Consider the following 25,512-nt stretch of genomic DNA (forward strand, 5'->3'; position numbering starts at 1 on the left):
CAAATTTGCACATATATGCAGTTGCGTTCACATGACAAAATTACACAGACGTGCATATTTTGCAAACGTATGTATATTTACATGGGTATGCAAACAGGTGCGTGCGAAGATGAAGATGAAGACTTCAATGAGGCTGGGGCATTGCTAACGAAGTCAAAGGTGATTATATTGAAAACTAATGTGCTAACAACTTTGCTTCTCAACGATATTCTATGTGAGACCACCAATTTTTTTATTTACCCTAATAAACACGTATTTTACAAGTATTCTATGCCACTGTGTATAAAATATTTCAAGCAACTGGTCTGTCTGTTGCTGACTGGCCTGAAATAACATTCACTCACTCACACGTCATGCCATGGCAATCTTGTTTTGTTTCATGGTCAACAGATTGTCAATGTACTTTGTATTTTATAAAGCATTGATTACGGGGGTTTAATGCTACTTCCCCGAAATAAACAAACCAGAAAAACGACTTCCATTTCTAACGTTTATATGAGCATGGAAATATCCTTTACAAAACACTATGTACACGCACTTTAGTCAAGAGACATGTCAACTTGTCAAACACGTTCAATGTGTTCTCATTGTTATGAGGACAAACATGACCCGGAACTGGAATATCTGAGATCTATACCCCTTCAAGGTCCAGCAAGTCATATATGATAATGAGTGTGATTGAGCTGGGTTTACCACCGCTTGAACAGTGTCATGGAAAGAGCCCATTTCTTGTCGCGATGTTGCTGGAATATTAATAAAAGGGGGGTAAAACCGTACACACCCACTCGGTTACTCACTAATGTGGGGGACCTTGTTGACCCACAAGAAAACAAGAATCGTAATCAGGGCGAATCTGGGATTCGAGCTCATGATCCTGGTACTGCTAAGGTACACAACTCTGTGCATATTGTTCAAATGATAGTCACAAAAACAAATACAGCATGGTGCTTTCTCTCCTCAATAAAAGGACATGTGAATGATTTTTCTAAACGAACTCAAAGCACTGGTTGAGGACATCTTGTTCTGTGTTGACTGCAGTCACTAAGAGAAATAGGTGAGGACGCTCTCCTGGTTTCCGCGAAGTAGTAGTGTGGGAGGGAGGTTGCTCGTCAGGATCTCCAGCCACGCCATGTACAGCCCCGCTGGGCACGACGTCTTGCGCAGCACGGGCAGGGTCCTAGAAACACATACCAATATTTAACAGACTTACAATTGATGGCATGTGGTAGCATTGTATATTAACTATGTAATGTGTTACTCTAGTACCCAACGACCTTTGCTGATCGTAAGCGGTGAAAGGATACGATCAGGTGGTCAGGCTAAATAACTGGATTGAAAGGGTGTCGTCGTGACCTGACGTTATAGGATCTTGCTTATCATATCATTCACCAGTATGTCTGGTGCTGACTCCATTATTTACAGACGCCATCATATAGCTGGAATATTGCTGAGTGGGGCCTTGTACAACAAACAACTCGGTGTGGCGTGTCGGCTAAATTTGGGAAGAAATTCTCCCAAAGCAGGTTGAGAAATGGAGCAGACTAATTTACACACTGAAGGAGAGAAATACTTACATAACTATGAGCGATGCATCAGTGGAGTTTTCTAACAAGAGCTCGCGGAGACGGAGTTTCATGTAGGTCTGGAATAAAGATAGATGGTCAGTCTCTAAACACGCTTCAATGTAGGAACTATGAACTATATGGAACACACTTAAAGACAGTATCATGCAGAAAAGATTCTGTAGTCTAGCGGTTTATCAGGTGAATGTAAATTAAATTAAATTTAATCTTTGATTTGTATACCAAATTCAAATCCCGGTAAGATTCTCCTGTTCACTTTACCTTGTCTGGGTTTCAACAACAAAGTGATTGAAAGCCGAATCAGAACAAGGTAAGTCATATTATGACTCAAACATAGAAACCAACTTACTGGCATGCCCTCTCGTGAGAAGCTTAAAATATACACTCTGAATACAATCGGTCACTTGAATTCAGACTTTGCAGTTACGGAAATGGCCGAGGTTTGCCGATTGCTACACATCGTGTTGAACTGTACCGTAAATTCCTGTGTCTATCATAAAATCGTGGAGTTTATTTACTTCGGAAGGTCCTGAGGCGTTATTCGAGGGACGAGTGCATCCAGGTCATTTAAAATGTGTTTCAAATGCCCCTTCTCAATGTTTCATGAGTTTTAAAAAAGCGGGTATACATTTATGATCTGATCTCATTGAAGAAAGGTTTTTTATACAAGTCTGTGCGGTATGGATGAACAGCTACCTTATGTTTCTGTGCTCTGAGATCCGAGTCAGTTATTTTCCAGGGTAGATCAATCTGAGATTCACCCGGACGCAGCCTCCACCTGTAGATCATGGACTCGAACTCCTTGTAGCTGAAACAAAGCATTTGCATACTTTTTATACATTGTCTTCCTCATTTTATATTTACGATGTTTTCGGGAACAAGAACATTGGTTCACAGGAAGAGAAGAATATGTTGTGGTTAGAAACACGTAACGACGTCAGCCTGGAGAGGCGAATAACGGGATCGGGTGGTCAGGCTTGCTGACTTGGTTGATGCACGTCATCGTATCCCAATGGTGTGGATCGATGCTCATAATAACAATCACTGTATTGTCTGGTACAGACTTGATTATTTACAGACCGCCGTCATAAAGCTGAGATATTGCCGATTGCGACGTTAAACAACAAACAATCAAAACATAAGAGTCTAGACCAGGACAACAGTGGTTGATAGCATGAGCAACAACCCACACAGTTTACCCTTCAAACAGTTCACGTATTGTGACCACCCAATCGTCTTCAATTGGTGGCGGGGCCTTTTCTGACCGGATATTCTCACAGAGCGTTTTCCCTGAGAAGATCCGGGTTGGTCGTGGTCTTCAGCAACCCATGCTTGTCGTAAGGGGCGAATGACGGGATCGGGTGGTCAATTGCCGAGATATGTCATTTTATCCCCATTGCCAAGCTGGATGCTCATGTTAATCACTGGATTGTCTGTTCTAGACTTGATTACTTAGAGACCGCCGGCATACAGCTTGAATATTGCTGAGTGCAGCGTTAAACAACAAACAAACACAGGGTGTTGATACTTGTCATACTTGAGTTCAGACTGCTTTGTGAAAATAGTCTCTCATGAACTCGTGTCAACCAAGTGGAGTTGATGTTCTCCATCGTGTCGACCCGTGAAGATTCCGGGGTAGAATAGGTCTTCAGCAACCATATGCTTGCCGTAAAATGTGACTATGCTTGTCGTAAAAGGCGACTAACGGGATCGGGTGGTCAGGTTCGCTGACTTGGTTGATGCATGTCATCGATCCCAATTGCGTGGATCGATGCTCATGATGTCAATCACTGGATTGTCTGGTCCAGACTCGATTATTTACAGACCGCCGTCATATAGCTGGAATACTGCTGAGTGCGGCGTTAAACAACAAACCAACCAACCAAACACCAAACTCCATCGTGTCAATAATGATGGTACAATTACATCCGTGTTTACCTCGCCCTCTTGGGTTTCTTCTTTAAGTCTGGTATCACAGTGATCTGGGAATAGTCGATGCGGAATTTACTGAGCAGCGACGCCATCCTGCAAGAAAGTTTACAGTGAATGCAGTGTTGCGGTGAATGAGTTGGGTTCAACGCCAATTTGAATAGCATGTCCGCTTTATGGCATCGTGTCAGTGGTGTTGGTCGTGGACGTTCATCACTTTCGACGTCTAGCAGTATGGGTTTAATGCTGACAAACCAAGGATCATCACCTGAGCGATGCTGGGATTCAAACACACCATGCGGATCCTGGCTTTTACATAAATCTGCCTAAAACCACTGGGTCACTTGTGCCTTAGTATATACCACTTTCAATAAACCCACTCCATGCCTGAGCCTTTTCTTATCGCAACTATTTTTAATCATTATTCATGTTATCACCATAACACCAAGTTTTTAAAATATATTTCGCTTCACCATGCGGGTCATTTCAAACATTCCGGGTTCACACGATCGATCATGTTTGTTTTGTCAGATTACAAAATCTGGTTTCGATTTTATTTCTTTGAATATTTTCCTGGTTTAAACACAAGCGTTATCATTGTTTTCGGTCACGCTTTCTAAGGTAACCTGTCGGGCAGAAAAAAGTATACATCCATGTTTGATGGTGGCTAAAAGGAAACAAGGAAGAGATGGTTATTCCATGGTATTTGATACGGGCTTCAAAATTGTTTTTTGGCCCTTAACTTTGCATTGTTTCGACGACTCTTTTCTGCCGAGTAACGTTTTGATAACGTTTGATATGTTTGGGTCAAATCCAATTTTCAAGTGTACACTTGACAATGGTATAAGGATCTACACCAAAACGTCACCTTTAGAGTAAATAAAGAAGTTGTTATCCATAAATTGTGTCTATTTCGTCATCCGTCAAGTTCGAAGTTATGCCTATCAAACAATTCAAGTGTATACTTGTTTGTGCCAGGCAGTTTACAAAATATACTTTTCAGTCTACTGAGAAAAGGGGCGGGGAAGACTGGCGAACTGGTTATTTTGAAAATAATCTGCTAAAGATAAACCTTTCCATGTCCTTATCCGTGGCACAACAATTTGTTCGCCTACCTGCGCTGGTCTTCGTCCATGTTGTCTCGCTTGGTTCCTGCACAGAACACCCGGAGTTTGCACCCCCGCCACTGTTTCCGGGTAGACAGGATCTGAGGCAGGAGCAGGGTGAGGCCTGGGGCAAACATATACGTACGTATGGTTTAAGTTTTTATCAGTTTCACCGCTATTTTCCCTTTTACACCCAAAGAAAGCTGCGCTCGGTGGATAATCGTGACTTTTATTCTCCGGCGTCGACGTTTTTTTATTCAGTAACGATCCAGATAGCGCTGTTTCCGAAGGCTCATACGGTAAAATATGTGTGACGTCACTGGCCTTCGTGAATAGCTACGACGCTGGCATACACATTGCCTTGATGTTTTTATGATTTCGTAACACAATATCAGTGTATTTGTTAAAAAAAAGAATTGTATATACAAGCATAACGCCTTCGACCAAATATTTGAAGACCAGGAATTATTCAAATTACCTCCGTCATCAAAGAGCCACCAGACGTCAATAGTCCCGACCTGGCGTCGGCGGAATCGGTTCCCAAGGCGTTCGTCGTCGACAGATATCCCCTTGATGAGCTGGGCACGTTTCCGGTCGTAGGCGCTCTGATCTATCCTTCCATCGGAAATGGACTCGTCCTCCCCGTATGTGAATGCTTTGTTTATTTCTCCGTCTAATTTCTGTGCGAGTTTTTCCAGCGGCATACCGTTAACTCCGTCAACGACAACGGATGGTACTGGTGTGACGTTGGACCTAGGTGTGTGTTTCTCATCATGATCGCTTTCCTCATCATCAGATTTATCTATATTGATTTCTGAAATTAGAAGAATTCCTTGAACTTATTCCTGAAGATTTACGTCAGATGCAATGAACGTAACGTTGATTGACCAGTGGTAATCAGACGAACGCAGATCTTTTCCGTAAAAGCAATAAATAGATAAATCATTACGTAAGCAACAATGTAAAAGAAGGTCAATGTCACGATATAGACGTTAAACGGGCACCAAGCCGTCATAAATGGCCAATGTAGCTCTTCAAGGAATACCTTACATTCATGGAAAAGGTACGGTTGTGTATCACCAGATGTCCCCATGAAATGTCACATTTTACGTATCAGACTAAGTTTGACATACACGAAAACATTTGAACCTAGGAACCACGTGAACTAAAATCAATACACCTGGTCAACGTCATTTCAATGGAAACTATTAAGTACTGTGTTCTGTCCAAACCCACCGTCATCAGAGAGGTCAGGGTTCATCCATTCGCTGATATCTTCGTCCGTGGCAGAGAGAAGTTCGTCGGGAACTTTGTGGATGTCAAACCCTTCCACAGACCGCAGGATCCCCACACCGTACCTCAGGTCACACGCGTCGCTGTAAGTATAGTACAGGGGTCATCACACAATATCAAAGGCGCGTTGTGAGCCACCAATCGCTTGTGTTAGAGTTTCATCACGAAACAAAACTTCCAGGGACTGTTTATTGTGTAACAAGCATGCCTTTGATTATGATAATCACATCATATTACATTGTGAAGCTCTAGTGCAGGAAAGGAATGAACTGTTTTAAACTTTTATTGACCTGCTTGATGTTGAAACCTATGTCCAGTTGGAATTACAAGATGAAGAAGATATGTTGTCATTTTTCTTTGGTGCTGATACTCACTTCTCACAATGCATTGATATAGTTAAATGGGAATCTGTTATACTGATATTTTCTGCTTATGTACTTACACTGAAGCCTTACCTTGATTATGTCATCTGATCTAACCTTTTGTACTGTGTGAATGGCATGACACTGGTGCTACTGTTTTGTATTGTATATATGTACAGGTAATATGAGTTTGTGTGAATACGTTTGATTAATTATGTATAATCTTCGGATTAACTTCTGGAGGAAATAAAGAATATCTCTCTCTCTCGCTCTCTCTCTCTCTCTCTCTCTCTCTCTCTCTCTCTCTCTCTCTCTCTCTCTCTCTCAATATCAAAGGCGCGTTGTAAGCCACGAATCGCTTATCGAGTAAGCAAATTAATCGCTCATTCGGGGCCTACAACAGCTGGAAGTGCTTGTGTACTCTTCCAAAATGGCGGCGCAACTACCGCTTGGTTGCCTTGCCCTAATGAAGAACGTAATAGAGCAGGCGCTATGACGAACTGATGACTACTTTGAAGATGTGGAGCAGACTGAGAATGGTGGGGTCTTCGCTGCCCATTTCCCAATTGATCCAGTCAAGAAATTCTTGTTCCGCTGATGAACGCCGCAATTTTGGTTTGAGAACAAAGCGACGTCTGTCAGCGATTGGTACGATTGCAAACGGCTGAACGTTAGCGGCCAGTTGTAAGGCGAATCGTTGTACATGGCTTGCAAGCGTTTCGTGCTTTGCAACGCACCACAGGTTAAATGTAATCACAGAATTACATTGCGAAAGGTGACGCAACAAAAACAGCTCAGTGGTAACATATGTCACGCTTATTTCTTACAACAACGTACAATAATCAGGCTTTAAACCATCTGATGTCTCCTCGTAATACGCTGGATAATGAAGATGATACACAGCTGATAACACGAACGATGTCAACCTACTGTAGAACACAGAAGTAGTTGAAGACCACCCTGGGGTCGTCCACCTGCCAGTCCCCCTTGTACCCGATGATGAGGGTGTTAGGTCGCAACTTGCCTACGCCCGATGTCTGGAAATACAATGTTTGAAATCACAAAATACATACATACAATGTTTTATTGTTTGTTTGTTTGTTTGTTATTTAACATCGCCCTCAGCAATATTCCACGTATATGACGGTGGTCTGTAAATAACTGAGTCTCGACCATACAATCCAGTGATTGAAATCATAAGAATCGATCTACGCATTTGGGATTCGATAACATGCATCAACCAAGTCAGAAAGCCTGACTACCCGATCCCGTTAGTCGCCGCTACAGGCTGACGTCGTTATGTTTCTGAACACAACATACTCTTACGACACGCATGTTTTGCTGAAAGCCAGTTCTAAACAGGACCTTCACGTGCATGTGCGGGTGGTGATTTTTGTGTATCATTAGGTAGTAACCGAATCGGCTGAGCAATACGATTGTGAGGTCACGATCAGTGTCGAGCGGCAACGTATTGGGTTTATAGAGGTAACGTGAAAACCGGTGTGCCCACTGTAAATCCGAGTATCTTATGAATAAACACGTAAACAATAATAACCTCCGAGTATTTAATAACTTACGTTTATGTTATCATTAACACACAAGAAATCTACATAAAATTCAGTACCATCGTTCAGGAGACTCATGCAACATAAGTCCCGCCCATTCTTCTATCAGCCAACCAGGATTAAAATCAGATCTAAGTTCTCGCTGCCGCTAAACAAAGATCTGAGTACATCCCATTACGTGTCACGTCAGGACGACCTTTCGCGAACTTTGACCGTCCAATGGAATGACTAACAAGAAGTCGACATCAGCCAATTAGAAAGCAGCTTTCTTGAGCTTTACGGCACTCGTTTCAAACTGGCGAATTCCATTTCTGTCTACGCTTGAAAATAATATTGGCACAGTTCTCGATTAATATTTTGAAAACTGAACAAACGAACATTCCGGAATGTCTAATATATGGTTGAGAGTTATGACTGTGCTTCCTACGTACTGTAACTGTCGTTAGGAATACCCTGTGTTAACGTTTCCTAGGTTGCATGATTAGAAAATACATTCCGACTGTCACTTTCATGATCTGGTAAGCGACGCTTTGATTGGTCGGATGAAAGGTCGTTCTGACGTGACCCTTAATGGGATGTCCTCAGATCTTTGTTTAGCGATAGTGAGAACTAGGATCTGATTTTAATGAGATTGTGCGTTAGTGGGCGTGGCCTAATTGTTTTTAGGTTATGGATATAGCCAATATATATGCAAACGAATATTAACCTGGTCCCATTGGTTAAAACGGACGATTTCACCGGGAATGGGTCGTCCTGATTAACGAGGGTCCACTCTGTATAAATATACGAATGAACGACAGTAGGGATACTGCATTTTATGTTACACCCTTTGAATGAAGGACAAAGTACCTGTAATATAGCCTGGATGCCGATCCTCAGATTGGGGGCGGCGATGTTTGTGTAGAAAGCGCGGAGGTTTCTGTTGTTGAACCACTTGTAAGCTGCCGTTGATCGTATGTGGGTCACGTGATCAGATAAATCACCCTGATAAAGAAATAACGATATCCGTAAAACCTTAATTTCACACCTTCACATCGTAAAGAATTTATCAACTTTGCAATATGTCACAAATTACACATAATTCATAATAATGTAAATGTATTGGTCAAAGACAGTGTCATTGTAGTATACCTGTATCAATGACTACTTTTTAGTCTCCATTTTAGAGTAGAACAGCAACTTAGTCTTACAACCGGAACCATATTACACATAGTACATATTACTTGAATACTGGTGATTAAACTGAAAACACACAAATATCTTGACATATGGAGTGAGAGAGATTAACGCCGTTTTGAATTATTTTTTTTCAGTGATGGATTGTCTGTTTGGTTTAGGAGGAAATTAAAAAAAACGCAGGTCTTACAAAATGATTAGTTTGTTTGTTTGTTTGTTGTTTAACGCCGCACTCAGCAATATTCAAGCTATATGACAGCGGTCTGTAAGTAATCGAGTCTGGACCAGACAATCCAGTGATTGACAACAAGAACATCGATCTACGCAATTGGCATCGATGACATGCATCAACCAAGTCAGCGAGCCTGAACACCCGATCCCGTTAGTCGCCTCTTGGGACAAGCATGGACGACTTTTACGGCAAGCAGGGGTTGCTGAAGACCTATTCTACCCCGGATCTTCACGCGCCTCTTACAAAATGAAAACGCGCTGACAAGCCAATGATCTTCATCGGGAAAACATTATCAACCAAATGAGCGGATCCTGGCGTGGCAAAGGGACGCAAATCGCGGCGTTTTAGCCCACTGAATCACCCGTGCGATATTTGACCTATGGAATTAAATTTCAGCTTCTTTCTGGCCCGAACACCTTTAAAAAGCTAACATGGGTGTCCTTAACATGAACCCCATCAGATCTATGTTTGAGCTAGTGTGGGTATATGTAATCCTAGATACGGGTCAGCACTGACCAGCAGCACGTGCGCACAGACGAGGAGGGACTGTTTCTGTGTGAGGGTGGACACGAAGTCGACCAGGGCTGGCCTGTTCCTGGGATAACCACTGAGAACCAGTATCTGAGGGCTGAAGTACAGGTATGTGTTAGACATAGAGGATATAATATGGCAGGTTCCACATGTGTATATCACACCCCTTACCAACCCTCGATCCCATATCTGATATTGGGGTCTCGGGTTGATATAAGGTGTGATATGCAATATAATAACCCTTTTACCATATAACATAACATCAAGTTGTAAAATGTATCTATGGGTAAGTGAATGCAATACATTTTCATTAGGGCTGGGACGAGTCCAAATTTACTACCCGGGGACCCACCCCATTATTACCCGACCCTATCCCGGTACCCGCTGTAGGTCTCATGAGATAGGTACAAATGTCCGGTTGGGAATAGTTTGACCATAGCCCTGGCAAAATATATGTAGATACTCATAGAAAACGATCTGGTTGTGCATACATTGAAGTTGACTGAAGTTTTATCTCTATTTAAACATATAAAGTCAGACGGAATGGGTGCACAGTCAGAATGAAATTCGAGAATTAGTCACTTATAGTGTAACCGTGTGTTCAACTTACCGAAAGTTTTTAACATGTTCATCTGTATCAGCTAGTTTAAGTGTGCCTTGTAAAGCGTCCTTGTACGCATGCGCCTGGGTTGAAGAACCCCAGTTTACATCTGTAATAAAGAAGGGTGGTACACCGTGAGAGGGGTGAGACTAGACACAAGCCGCTATCAGAACTAGTTGTAGTGGAGCACGGGTGGCCCAGTCGTCTAAAGCGCCACATCTTGCCGGAAACTTATTATCGTGGGTTCGAATCCCCGTTCGCCCCGATTATTGTTCCTAGGTTTGTCAGCACCATGCCCCCGTGGCCGTGGGTTTTACCAAGAGGTAAACGTCTGAGACCTGCATCTCTTCGGGCTTTATCCCCACACCAAGCAGACACTCCGTGATAAAACTGGAATTCTGCCAAACCACACTTATATCAACCACATGTTTGCACGGTCCGATTATTTCAAGGGTGATGTGGTATAGGTCGGAGGCGGTGGGGTAGCCCAGTGGTTAAAGCGTTCGCTCGTCACACCGAAGACCCGGGTTCGATTCCCGACATGGGTACAATGTGTGAAGCCCATTTCTGGTGTCCCCCGCCGTGATATTGCTGGAATATTGCTATAAGCGGCGTAAAACCATATTCACTCACTCACTGGTTTAGCTCGACTATTGCCGACTACAGTCAGCATTCATTCCCTCAGTCACCCACTAGTGTGATAATACGTCACCTGGTTTTCTGTGCTTGAGAAACAGGTACAGCGCCGTGATGACGACGAATGTAACGAGGGCTGCCCACCAGTTGATGAGGAACATGACTGCCAGACAGAGCAGGGCTCCCAGGAGGCTGACCCACTTGTTGTACAGCTTGTAGGCGGGCCGGAACCCTGGGGAGAAATGAGAGCATCAATACGGATGAAAACAAGCGACTTCCGGAGGCATCGAAACAGGAGAAGTCGATATAACTTACCAGGGTAGTTGGCGAACGAGACATCGAAACAGGAGAAGTCGATATAACTTACCAGGGGATTTGGCGAACGAGACATCGAAACAGGAGAAGTCGATATAACTTACCAGTGGAGTTGGCGAACGAGGCATCGAAACAGGAGAAGTCGATATAACTTACTAAGGGAGTTGGCGAACGAGACATCGAAACAGGAGAAGTTGATATAACTTACCAGTGTAGTTGGCGAACGAGGCATCGAAACAGGAGAAGTCGATATAACTTACCAGGGGAGTTGGCGAACGAGGCATCGAAACAGGAGAAGTCGATATAATTTACCAGGGGAGTTGGCAAATGAGGCATCGAAACTGGAGAAGTCAATATAACTTACCAGGAGAGTTGGCGAACGAGGCATCGAAACAGGAGAAGTCGATATAACTTACCAGGGGAGTTAGCGAACGAGACATCGAAACAGGAGAAGTCGATATAACTTACCAGGGGAGTTGGCGAACGAGGCATCGAAACAGGAGAAGTCGATATAACTTACCAGGGGAGTTGGAGAACAAGGCAACGGAACAGGAGAAGTTACCAGGGGAGTTGGCGAACAAGGCATCGAAACTGGAGAAGTCGATATAACTTACCAGGGGAGTTGGCGAACGAGGCATCGAAACAGGAGAAGTCCATATAACTTACCAGGGGAGTTGGCAAACGAGGCATCGAAACAGGAGAAGTCGATATAACTTACCAGAAAAGTTAGCGAACGAGACATCGAAACATGAGAAGTCGATATAACTTACCAGGGGAGTTGGCGAACAAGGCAACGGAACAGGAGAAGTTACCAGGGGAGTTGGCGAACGAGGCATCAAAACAGGAGAAGTCGATATAATTTACCAGGGGAGTTGGCGAACAAGGCAACGGAACAGGAGAAGTCGATATAACTTACCAGGGGAGTTAGCGAACGCGGCATCGAAACAGGAGAAGTCGATATAACTTACCAGGGGAGTTGGCGAACGAGGCATCGAAACAGGAGAAGTCGATATAACTTACCAGGGGAGTTGGCGAACGAGACATCGAAACAGGAGAAGTCGATATAACTTACCAGGGGAGTTGGCGAACGAGGCATCGAAACAGGAGAAGTCGATATAACTTACCAGGGGAGTTAGCGAACGAGACATCGAAACAGGAGAAGTAGATATAACTTACCAGGGGAGTTGGCGAACGAGGCATCGAAACAGGAGAAGTCGATATAACTTACCAGGGGAGTTGGAGAACAAGGCAACGGAACAGGAGAAGTTACCAGGGGAGTTGGCGAACAAGGCATCGAAACTGGAGAAGTCGATATAACTTACCAGGGGAGTTGGCGAACGAGGCATCGAAACATGAGAAGTCGATATAACTTACCAGGGGAGTTGGCGAACGAGGCATCGAAACAGGAGAAGTCCATATAACTTACCAGGGGAGTTGGCAAACGAGGCATCGAAACAGGAGAAGTCGATATAACTTACCAGAAAAGTTAGCGAACGAGACATCGAAACATGAGAAGTCGATATAACTTACCAGGGGAGTTGGCGAACAAGGCAACGGAACAGGAGAAGTTACCAGGGGAGTTGGCGAACGAGGCATCAAAACAGGAGAAGTCGATATAATTTACCAGGGGAGTTGGCGAACAAGGCAACGGAACAGGAGAAGTCGATATAACTTACCAGGGGAGTTAGCGAACGCGGCATCGAAACAGGAGAAGTCGATATAACTTACCAGGGGAGTTAGCGAACGAGGCATCGAAACAGGAGAAGCCGATATAACTTACCAGGGGAGTTGGCGAACGAGGCATTGAAACAGGAGAAGTCAATATAATTTACCAGGGGAGTTGGCAAACGAGGCATTGAAACAGGAGAAGTCGATATAATTTACCAGGGGAGTTGGCGAACGAGGCATCGAAACTGGAGAAGTCGATATAACTTACCAGGGGAGTTAGCGAACGAGGCATCGAAACAGGAGAAGCCGATATAACTTACCAGGGGAGTTGGCAAACGAGGCATTGAAACAGGAGAAGTCGATATAATTTACCAGGGGAGTTGGCGAACGAGGCATCGAAACTGGAGAAGTCGATATAACTTACCAGGGGAGTTGGCGAACGAGACATCGAAACAGGAAAAGTCGATATAACTTACCAGGGGATTTGGTGAACGAGACATCGAAACAGGAGAAGTCGATATAACTTACCAGGGGAGTTAGCGAACGAGGCATCGAAACAGGAGAAGCCGATATAACTTACCAGGGGATTTGGCGAACGCGGCATCGAAACAGGAGAAGTCGATATAACTTACCAGGGGAGTTGGCGAACGAGGCATCGAAACAGGAGAAGTCGATATGAATTACCAGGGGAGTTGGCGAACGAGGCATCGAAACAGGAGAAGTCGATATAACTTACCAGGGGAGTTGGCGAACGAGGCATCGAAACAGGAGAAGTCGATATAACTTACCAGGGGAGTTGGCGATCGAGGCATCGAAACAGGAGAAGTCGATATAACTTACCAGGGGAGTTGGCGAACGAGGCATCGAAACAGGAGAAGTCGATATAACTTACCAGGGGAGTTGGCGAACGAGGCATCGAAACAGGAGAAGTCGATATAACTTACCAGGGGAGTTGGCGAACGAGACATCGAAACAGGAGAAGTCGATATAACTTACCAGGGGAGTTGGCGAACGAGGCATCGAAACAGGAGAAGTCGATATAACTTACCAGGGGAGTTGGCGAACGAGGCATCGAAACAGGAGAAGTTGATGAGCGCATACGCCATGAGGAAGAAGTTGGAAATAATAGGAGCAATGATGTCCAGGGCGCCTGAAACATACAAGCGGCATTTGAACCAGGGACTTAACAGTTCACCAGTTTCAGTGCATCGCGACATTTCAGTTTGGATGATGGGCTAACGCCGAAGCCCAGTTACCGACGCTTGTCGTAAATGTCGTCTAAAACTAATAGGCTGGTGAGGCGCAATGAGTTGACTAATTGCGTCGACACGAGGTCACGTGATGGAAAAGAACTACAGTGTACTATATCTGCCTTTTTTAACCAAATATGGTATAGTTTCGAGTTTCCATGCATCGAAATGAGACCAGAAGTATCGTTACTCTTTCCTACTGGTAAATATCCCATTGTTACTAGACAGAATAGTTGGAATAAATTGAGCATCATGTTACAATTTGTAAAATAATTCATCGTTATTATTATTCTCTTACACTCCTTTTACACCACTCAATGTAAAGTTTACTTACCGACGCATGTCATTGCTACACATATACCAAAGGTCAAGAAGTAGCCTCGCTTTGGTTCTCCAGATTTGCCGAAACCTTTGGCAAAATAACCAATGAATGGAAATAAACCATCTTTGCCCAGCGCCTGGAAGAGCAGTATGGATACATTTAACGACGAACGTTAGATCGATCTAATTCCTATCTATAGAGGCAAAATCAGACTTCAAATTCTTTTCAGGTTTCTTATTTGAGTTTTACGTGATATATGATGTAATACCTCCTCCAAAATTAAATTTATTACACTTGTCTGTGTGAAGATGTCGGGCGTTTCATAAAAGTTAGAGAAAACCCTGACATGACTTAATCTGGATTCAAACGTGTGACAACGTGCTTAGTGAAGCTTGTGAGTGAATGAGGCAAAGAGGTTCAAAATAATATGTGGCTTTAAGAAACCCTTAAAAGTCAAGACGGAATATTGGGACAAATGGCATGTATTGAAGAATCTGAGTGAGTGAGTGAGTTTTGTTTTACGCCGCTTTTAGCAATATCACGGCGGGGGACAAGAAATGGGCTTCACACATTGTACCCATGTGGGGAATCGACCCCTTGCCTTCGGTGCAACGAGCGAACACTTTAACCACTAGGCCACCCCACCGCCCATTGAAGAATCTGAATTTGCGTGATTTGTTTTATATTTCATCAGTATATAGTGTATGACAAACATAAACACCAAAAGACACCGTATTTAATGTATTAAGAGCCGGTTTCTTATAATGTCAAGACCAAAAGTTTTTTAAATAAGAGCCAGGGACCCGTTTCATAAAACGATCGTAACACGACGACTGTCGTTTAACATAACCTTACAACAGTCCTAGTACTTAGAAGGACCGGGGAGGCTACATATCATGTGGTCTGTCTGAATACAATAAAGTTTCAAAACCAAACTGTCCTATCTCGTCACAAACGAAATGGATAAGGACCAGGACCACGTTCCACAAAATGATAATGGCGCTAAAATGCTTAGACGATCTTAACTCCCAATCTTCCCGAGGCAAGGGAGTTAACTGACTGTAAAAGTCCAGTTTCCATCCTTGCTGAAATGGGCTGGAATTTCGGGGTTCGATCGTAGCGCCCCCAGTGGCTGTACGGGTTATGTCCCTTCTATATCCCTCCTATAGACCAATTCGATTCCACCTCTCATATCACTTCTTTCAAATTTATAACTGCATTTACTTCAAACAAAATGGCGGATCGATAATCCAAATCTATAATGTGATAAAAAGTGCATCAAATCTCATGAACACCTGGAAATTAAAAACATGAAAAAGTTTTGAAAATATCTGATGACGCCGAGTTGGCGGTACACATGCTTTACAAATCCTGCAACCGACCGAAATATGCACGGCAGTTTACGAACTTGATGTCGATATCGTTTTTGACGGGGTTTTGATTGGACTATGCATAGCCTCGTTAGTCCAACCAAAAAAACACTACATAATTGCGGCCTAGTTCGACAAGGGTGGAAACTAGAGCTTTCTAGTCAGTAAACTCCTTTGCCGCAGGTACATGGTAACGCCCATACTTTAACATAGACGTACGACTGTCATAACGCTACGATCGCTTTGTAGCACTGGGCCCTGATCTCAATGAAAACTTAAGTGAATATGGGTCCAGGTTCTTAAAGGAAGTAAAAGTGTATGTCTAGACTTAATGTACCAGTGACGTTGGCGAGACCCACCTGGAAGACTTTAGGGGCACTGACGATGCTTGCCAGCGCCGATGACAGGGTTGCAGAGAAGATCCCGGCCAAGATTAGAGGCTTGAAGGCAGATGCGATACCTACCGCCTGGCAGGGAGAAACAAGAGTACATGAGAGGGTATCAAGCTTGAAATGGTCATCTGCACACAAAACATGTAATTGTCCGGGAGATAAGATCTCCAGTCAGCAGCTAATGGGCACCCGGTAGGAGGAGATGATATCGTGAAGGAGACACCATAGAGAGTTCAGATTTCACTGATACACTGGCCAGTGTTATAATGCCATGCGATTTACGAGTGGTCTGACCCATGAAGATCCGGGTTAGAACTGGTCTTCAGTAACCCATGCTTGTCGTAAGAGGCGACTTAAGGGATCGAGAGGTCAGTTCGCTGACATGGTTGACGCATGTCATCGTATCCCAATTGCTTAGATCGATGCTCACTGAATTGTCGTTTCCAGACAATTATTAACAGACCGCCATCAAAATCACTGCGGGACCTCCAAAACCACATCCTCATAATGCAATATTCATATACAGTAGTGCTTAGTGCAGTTTCCCTCGTTGCGCTGTCATCGTTACTGAATACAATTTATCCAAAGATTAGTGTTGGTAGAAATACAGGCCCCGACACCTTTTCATACCCCGTTGTCGTTTTGAAGTCCATATTGGCACGTAGTGTTTGCACACTGAGTGACGTTGACGACGCTGAGAGCAACTTCGCTGATGTTGCCGGATGCCGCTTCAAGAACGGAGAAACCAACCGCATCCCTGAGGAGGCAGCTGCCACACGCCCACGCAATCCCGAGGTAGATGATGGTTGTCAGGAAAATAGCCATGAAGGTACCGCGGGGGATTGCAGATGAGGGGTCCTGTACGAATGTGCAATGCGCATTTAAGAAATAGTAAATGTATAGGCACCATCTGTTGTCTTTTATAAAGTCTTGTTTAAGTCACATCCTAACAAAATGACGAGCACTATTGCCTAGTGCCTATTGACTATTTTACCCTTTCATATGAAAGTCATATTCTAAACTTATCACATAAAATGTTAACTGACCCACACGACATACTAAGTAATCCTATATCTTCTGGTTGACGGTACCTTTTGCCACGTTTTAGAACAAATAGAGCTCTTAGATCGTTTATCCCGATTAAATTTAGCAGTCGTCTTGCTATTTAATCTTTATGTCTTTCTTTTATGTTGTGCATGTCAAATCCTATGTGGTTAATCTGTTGACAAGTTCACATGTACAAAGAAACCCCTTTTCGGGTAATGAAGTACATTACACTGTCAGTCGAGACACGTCCACTGGGTACGATACCGCCCGGATAACAGGATGTCACGATACATGCATACAGCAATTCTATATACAGAAGACAATTTGTAGCTCACCTTTAGGTCCCCTGATATGTTGGCCCCTGCCAGAATCCCAGTAGCGGCGGGGAAGAAGATTGCGAATACTTGAAAGAAACTCGTCCCACGGAAATCAGGCCCAAAGTTCTCCACCAATAACTCGCCTACAAAGGAACAAAGTGTCCACACCTACTAAGACGGATGGTATGGTTAAAAGACTCGCAATTAAATATTTCAATAGAGAGACGTTTAATAGCTTAAAGGTGCATGTGAAGAGTAAGATAACAATGCCATCAGGTTCAACTGACTTCACAGACAGTTCGACAAAACTGAAGTTAACAAGAAGTGAGCATCACCATCAAATGTTCACCATCCTCGCTTGCTCGCATATCGGTACACCTACACAAAGCCGCCCTACTTTTCATTAGCCAATTTGATTTGCTACCCAACTCTAACGGACCAATCACAATGCGAGTTCAAACCAGCCTCAATGTTGGGTTGGCCATGTCAACAACATGGCGGCAGTCCCCGTAATTATGATGGAGCTTGCGAGAATTCCAACATTAAAAAACTGACTGACACGCAAATGAAAGCCCTCAGAAGTCTGTCTGATAGATGACGCCTTCATGTCCTTTAGAACTGGTGGTGGCAAGTACTCCCTTACCCATTTCAATGGTCAGTAAAATGTTAATGAAAATCAAGGGCGGGTAATTTGAGATCGGGAATGGATCCAGGGGTTTGTGTAGGTTTCCCGAAATGCGAGCCCTGGAGTAACAGGGGATGCGGGGTCACTAGGCTTAAGTTACCCGAGTAGCCGACGAAGCCATTGGCTTGTCTCTCTGGTGTGGCGGGGAGGAAGGTGCCCACGAAGAAGTTGACTATGGCTGCCATCAGAACCACCAGCAGCACCAGCTGAGCCTGTGGGAGAAGAACACCCCAGTACACGTAATCAATCGGATCCACTACGTTAATTCCTCTACATACAACATACCCTGGACAAAAATAAATAGTTGGTGAATCAATACTTATAAATTAAAAACAACGCCCTTTTATGTTTCACAAAATTGTCCTCCTTTAACTTTGAAAGCGTGACAGTTTGACAAGGTTGTGTGTCTGTAGTTCCCGTACCTTAGATTCAAAGTCTAGCCCAATCAGCACGATGCCCAGGATGAGGAACGACGTGGCGACGCCGATGATGCGAACCTCGTTGAGGGCGTCCCCTGTTATGTACGTTCCATGCTCCTGCAAGAAGTTCATTGGGTGAAACGTCCGTCAACACATTGAGTCCATTCAGTCAAATGTACCTACAAGTCTCATACATTCACGACAGGAATATACAGAAACAGCTACTATCATTTTGCATTTGGAAATACAGGTGTCTTTGTGTCCCGTTGTGTAAAGAATTCTTTAATAGTGAGTTCAATTCCAGATTTGCCCTAATTATGCTCATAGGTTTCAAAAAAGTGGTAAAAATGTAAGATCTGAAACAATTAGGTTTGCTTCCACACTAAGCTGATGTGCCGTGCTAATCCTGAAATAATGACGTCAATAAAATGACGTTTAACTAAACCCACTAGCTCACCAGAAATTCACACAACAACTCACCCACATCAAGTCGCGCACAGTTTCAGCAAACCCCACCACGTACATGGCGGCGGCCACAGCATTAGCCAGGGAGAAGACAATCCCAATAGCTCCCCCGAACTCGGGGCCCAGGCTGCGGGATATCATGTAGTAAGCGCCCCCTGGGAAACGGCAAACAAATATATCCAAGTCTGATATAAATCACAGGACATGAGGCATGCTTTATAACGTCCTGCATAGAAACGTTTGACAATACTGGCGGTTTCTCAAACCTATGTTTGTCTCACTGAGATGATGTTCAATATGTACATTTGAAAATAACACAATACAAACAATTACATTAAACAAAGTGTTAGATATCACAACCAGGATAATGCCTTTTAACCCGCCTGTCGGCTATTACTAGTATGTTGCAACTAGCCAGGCCACAACATTGGCATATTGGTGACTTACCTCCCTTGACCTCTCCATTGGTACAGATGGCGGCCATGGACATCGTGGTGATTGAGGTGACGAATGCTGAGAGCAGGATGATGACGGACGCCAGCCCGATCCCTGACCTCCCCGTGATCCACGTGAGGCGCAGGAACAACATCACCCCGAAGATGTTCAGCAGGCACCTCACCTACAGCAACACAGGCTGTCAATACTTGCATACGGTTGCTACGTACTCAAACTGACTTTGACTTGCCTTTGCATGTGTTTGTAATGGGTGCCACCTGTGGGACAGTATGCGCTCTCCTTTTTATGCGAACACCTGGCATCATCTATGTTTGATAGTGATACATAAACATATGTCATAGTCAGAATCGTACGATAGGTACTGCTTTAAGAAGAAATGTCTTATGAGTTTGAAAGGTTCAGTGTTAACAACATTGGGTGCAATCCGGTTACAGTACATTTTACGACGATGTGAGCACCTGTCCAGCCATATCACGCCGGATGAGAACATGAATTGTATTCGTGACCAACTCGCGTCGTTCCGGGACAAGCCGATGGCGATCTTGTCGGTTACGTAAACATCGAGAGGTGACGAATGCAAAATTGGGGATTGTACCTTGTAATCCCGCGGATCAAAGACGACTGGAAGGAAAGCTATACTGAAGATATCTCCCGACAACATTGCATTTAAAGTTATTACTCATATGCATACAGAAATTGAATATAGTTGACTTTAATGGTCATATAAAGTTTGTGAAACCTGCGTTGACTTACAACGCAGCATAATATTCCCCTTGAGATACTGATCTTCACAGGTGCCTTGAGTCTTTGTATTCGTGGCTACTGTTACAGATTCAGATCTCAATGTGCTTGACGTTGCCCTTTAAAAGTTGCTATGTCAAATGTTATGTCAAACCAAATATCATTTACATTGACCGGTGCTAATATTGTCGCACACGGTCATCTGACTACATCATTCAGTGTGTGTCCTTCTTACATACCAAAACCCCCTGGATCCATCCTAACTTGGCGGCTAGGCGTGTCTTGACCTCTGCCTTCTTCCCGGTACCCCCCGACTCGTCCTCATCACTGTCAGGGAGGTCCTCGCCCAAGGGAATGGGGGACTGGAAGTAGAATTCATTGGAGTATCTTAACGCACTTGTGAAGCCCTTAGGAGATTGAATAGAATATTCAATACTTGTAAATTAGATGATGTTCTGTGCCAGTCAGCAATTTTCGACGCGTGTAAAATTCGACTTTTACAGGCAGACCAGTGATTGACTGCGTGAACAAAGTTACACCCGTCGGGCACAATATGATAATACACAGCTCCCTTTGTAATCATGGGCAGCGTCTATCTATATCAGTGAGTGACTGAGTGAGTTGGGTTTAACGCCGCTTTTAACAGTATTCCAGTCATATCACGGCGTGTCAGCTTAATGTGGGAGGAAAGCCCGAAGTGATGCAGGTCTCAGACGTTTACCACTTCGGTGAAATCCACGAGCAGGGGTATGGTGCTGACAAACCTAGAAACATAATCGGGGCGAACCGGGATTCGAACCCACAATCATAGGTTTCTGGCGTGCCCAAGGGACGCAACTCTGCACAGCGAATCGCGGCGCCTTAGACGACTGGGCCACCCGTGCCCCCCTATCTATATCAAACAGGGCGCCCTTTAGAAAGCTCGGTTTTTCATGCCTCCCACAGTACCAGTACCTTCTTATAATTCATTTCTGGCCCTAGTCTTCATCAAACCAATCTATTTTCACTCAACATTACCCAGACACACTTACTTTTTGTGTGTTGCAGGACTGAGTGATGGTTAAATAGACATAATCACATTTAACAACAGTTATTTCAATATTCAATTACATTTTAAAAAATCGGTATACTTTCTTTTGCTCCTCAGTTTAGTTTTATTTGCCACTCTGTCGTTAGTGGATTTGAAAAATAGATGTCGACAACTTGTGGATGAGGGTTGGAATTAATTACAAGTTAGGTAAATGTAAATATTCCGATCTCGCTCTTATAGTCGCCTGGGGTAGCTTTATAAGTGTACTTCAACAATGACGGAGGAGAGTCATTGAGCTTAGGCTGTTTGGGGGAAAGGGTCCCTGGCTCCAACACAGCTTACCCGGCTAAATGGGTTCAGTTTGGTGCAGTTGTACGGGTTAAACAGGTTGTTGATTAGCGGCAACCGGTAATGACTCTCTCTATCAGAGTTCTTAGTTCAACAAGTGAAATGGTGTGTCAGGAATTAGGAACAGCAAATACCGTAGAGAAATTTCATTTCGCTTCAAAAGTGAGTGAGTGAGTTGGGTTTAACGCCGCTTTTAACAGTATTCCAGTTATGCAGGTCTCAGACGTTTCCCACTTCGGTGAAACCCACGAGCACGGGTACGGTGCTGACAAACCTAGAAACATAATCGGGGCGAACCGGGATTCGAACCCACAATCATAGGTTTCTGGCGTGCCCAAGGGACGCAACCCTGCACAGCGAATCGCGGCGCCTTAGACGACTGGGCCACCCGTGCCCCTTCGCTTCAAAAGGGCATGTCGGGAAACATTGACGTTTGTTCCTTGACTAATGACGACAACTTTATATTTGTTGTATACAATGTATTACTCCGTGGAAACGCGTGTACGATACCCTTTGGTAACCTAAATAGATAGACTACATTATACTATCTATTATAATTATATCATATAATATTCTACGAGATATATTGACTTTTGCAACAGGTAGACATCTTTTTTAAACCATATAATCAATTGATCACAATATGCAATTGTTTGCCATTTAAATTTCTTAAGAGAAAAAATATGAAATGACGACGAGTTTGCTGATTCCTGTAAATTTTACCGTTTGAATATTTTTTTAAATTATTTTATCAACCAGGTTTTACAAAAAGATATTCTTGAATTCGCGTCATGAGATGCCAACGAGAGAAAGGACTATCCAAACATAATTAGAATTCAGAATAAGGAGCTACCCCAGTGAAGTTATAGGTCCATACAGACCAAAATGCTAGATTTTACAAACACTGTCATGCAGTTATTTTGATCAAACACCTTCAATCTGAACATATACACTATAGCAGCAGCACCTTAGTTCTAAAGTCTTGCTCATCCATCAATATGTTTTTCTGGTGTAGGAAATCTCTACCGAAACGGCTACCCTTGAACTTGAACGTGTGTGAGGGAGAGTTTTGATGGCGCCAGACAGGGCTTAACAGTAGAACCGGTTTGTCGTTGTCATGACTTTATTATTTCACTCCCTGGAAGCTGGAGGTATTCTGGTTGCACGCCAATGTAGGGCACGCAGGGTCATCACACACCGCGGCAGGGTCCCATCGGTACAGAGGTATATTATTCATATATGTACGAGTCGCGGACCAACCTCAAACATCTGTGTTAATTTATTCTTTTTGTATTATTATTATTATTATTATTATTATTATTATTATTATTATTATTATTATTATTAATAATAATAATAATAATAATAATAATAATAATAATAATAATAAATAAAAATATTATTATTATTATTATTATTATCATTATCATTATTATTATTATTTATCAACATGGTTAAGCAGTACATTTTGAATAATTTAATTTCATTAAAGTGTCGGGTAACAAATAACATTTCCAACGATCGTGTGTATTGCAAAACAAAGTGTTGTTTGTTGAGTTGAATTAAATTAACAAAACTATTAACTTAACAAAACAACTTAACTTAACACAAGCATAACATACTAGTTGGTAAGCAGGTATTAACGCCACTTGCTGTCAGCGTATTGTTCCAGGCAAACCATGGGGAAACATGTGAGAGCAAAGGTGTTGGTGCTGACAGACCCAGGACCATAATCTGACCGAATCTGAGATTCCATTCCACAATCAGCGGATACTGGCACCGGTAAAGGACGCGTAGCTGCATAGTGTATCGTGGCGCATCCGTCGTTTTATAACAACCTATTCGACGCTGGGGGGGGGGGATCAACAAGCAAATGTCATTTGAGGTAAAATAAAATCTCCAAAAATGAGTGAGTGTAGTTTTACACCACTTTTTGACAATACTTAAGCAAAATCACACGGGGTACACCAGAAATTATTTTCACACATTGTAACGTGTAGGGAAAGGAACCCGAAATCCATGACGCGCGAACGCGTTACCCTCTACGCCACCCTCATTTTCAAAATTATGTTCTCTTAATCAAATCATACCTGTTCTTCTCGAAGTTGTTGAAGTGTCGGTCGTTGCCGGAAGTTGTCGAACGCGTTCGTGACATTCTTGTAATGATCCGCATGCGGAAGAACTTCGAATGGATCCCGGAACGTCCTATCGGACTGGAAACTCCCCCTGCTGGCCTGGCTGTACATGGAAAACACCGACATTCTCGGTGACATCAGGTAGTTGTTGTCGGGACCGTTCGGGAACGTTCTGTCATGGGGAGCAGAGAGGTAATTTGAAGGCATGGAGATAATCTCAGGCTGTTCATCGATCAGCACCGTGGAACCTTTCCGACTCGGGACGATAGAATGCGCATGCAAACTTTGGTCCGACCCTTGTGAATATGCCGAAATCTTTCTTGGATTTGGGCGCCCTGCACGTGTGTGTCTCTCATAGCTTTGATGAACGGGGTTACGTTCATGGCCTGCATGTTGGTCCTTGGTGTCGTTGTCCTTGACAACATCCCTCTCCTCGTCCTCGTCCTCGTCCTCGTCCTCGTCCTCGTCCTCCTCAACGTCCCCAGCGTCTGAATCCGGCGCCGTGATGTTAATGGTAACTGAATGTTCTCCCAGTCCATCTGTATTGGGTAACTTCGGGACATTTACGTAGTCATGGTCTTCATTACCGTCATTCTCGCCATTCTTCAAAGACAGGAGCACTGTTGCATCCATCTCTACGTGCCCCTTCCTCCGTGTCGGACTTGAAGGAGAGGATGGTGCTGGTATAGTTGTCCCAGAGTTGGCCATGTCTGTTTCACAGTCCTTTTCTCGACTTGCACCATGGCTTAAGTTTAAAACCGTCCTACACAACCCCCCTTTCTCCAGCTCCATAGCCCAAGGTAGTTAACCAAGGTACAAACTCTACTTCAACAGGATATAGCCAAGGTGGTACCTTGCACATCAACAGCATGAACGACAAGCCTATTGTTTCGTAGTCTTGTAATTATGCCCCCAGCATCTCGAGTGACAGCCAGGCTCACTTATATAGCCCTCTTGACGTCACGGCTACATGCATGGGAATCTCATGGGTGTTCCTATCTCCTAAGGGTGATAAAAATCGCCATTAAGACTCGTTGAATAATTATCTCCATATGCAAAACAGTGGACTGTTCTAACGTAAGCAATGCCTCCTTACGTATTAAGATGTGGGTATAATTCGCAAGGCAGAGTTGGGGACGGCGTCGCTAATTCACTCCTTGTGTACGGAGATCATTAATTTCTTACGTGTCACACAGGCTTTTTCATCGTGACATATCTAGAACACCAGAGAAGCCTGTGGTCCCGCATGAATCACATACAGGGATCTATGCATACATGTCTGCTGTTATGTCTGAGGTTATAAACTCCCGGGCTAAAGAAAGTATACACCCATGTTTTTGATGGTGACTGAGAATGAAACAAACAAGAAGTGGTTATTCAGCGGTGATGTATTTACGGGTATCATTGTTGTGGTTTTGTCCTTCAGTTATCAGTGCTTCTGCGACTGTTTTCAGCCTTGTAATATTTTGATAACGTTTGTAAATGTTTGGGCAGATCCAATTTTCAAGTCTATATTTTCTTTTGCCCTGCTGTTTACA

The 25,512-nt window shown here is 43.6% G+C and overlaps 1 protein-coding gene across 1 annotated transcript; it reads right to left on the bottom strand.

Moving 5' to 3' along the window:
- Positions 1-1,041: 1,041 nt before the first annotated feature.
- On the bottom strand, positions 1,042-24,766 carry LOC139468278 (solute carrier family 12 member 3-like). Its single transcript, XM_071250150.1, has 23 exons — positions 23,930-24,766; positions 20,701-20,823; positions 19,712-19,883; positions 19,280-19,419; positions 18,803-18,916; positions 18,481-18,592; positions 17,714-17,838; positions 16,962-17,189; positions 16,299-16,406; positions 14,582-14,705; positions 14,046-14,147; positions 11,091-11,246; positions 10,388-10,487; positions 9,763-9,874; positions 8,688-8,822; positions 7,204-7,310; positions 5,855-5,994; positions 5,097-5,432; positions 4,628-4,742; positions 3,522-3,608; positions 2,280-2,391; positions 1,575-1,642; positions 1,042-1,177 (listed from the first exon to the last, which is right to left on the bottom strand). Exons 1-23 carry the CDS (start codon positions 24,764-24,766, stop codon positions 1,042-1,044), a joined length of 3,789 nt encoding a protein of 1,262 aa, XP_071106251.1.
- Between the last annotated feature and the right edge of the window lie 746 nt (positions 24,767-25,512).

Source organism: Haliotis cracherodii, unplaced genomic scaffold (genome assembly GCF_022045235.1).
Source record: "Haliotis cracherodii isolate W230 unplaced genomic scaffold, xgHalCrac1.p SCAF_1, whole genome shotgun sequence".
In the NCBI taxonomy this organism is placed as follows: domain Eukaryota; kingdom Metazoa; phylum Mollusca; class Gastropoda; order Lepetellida; family Haliotidae; genus Haliotis; species Haliotis cracherodii.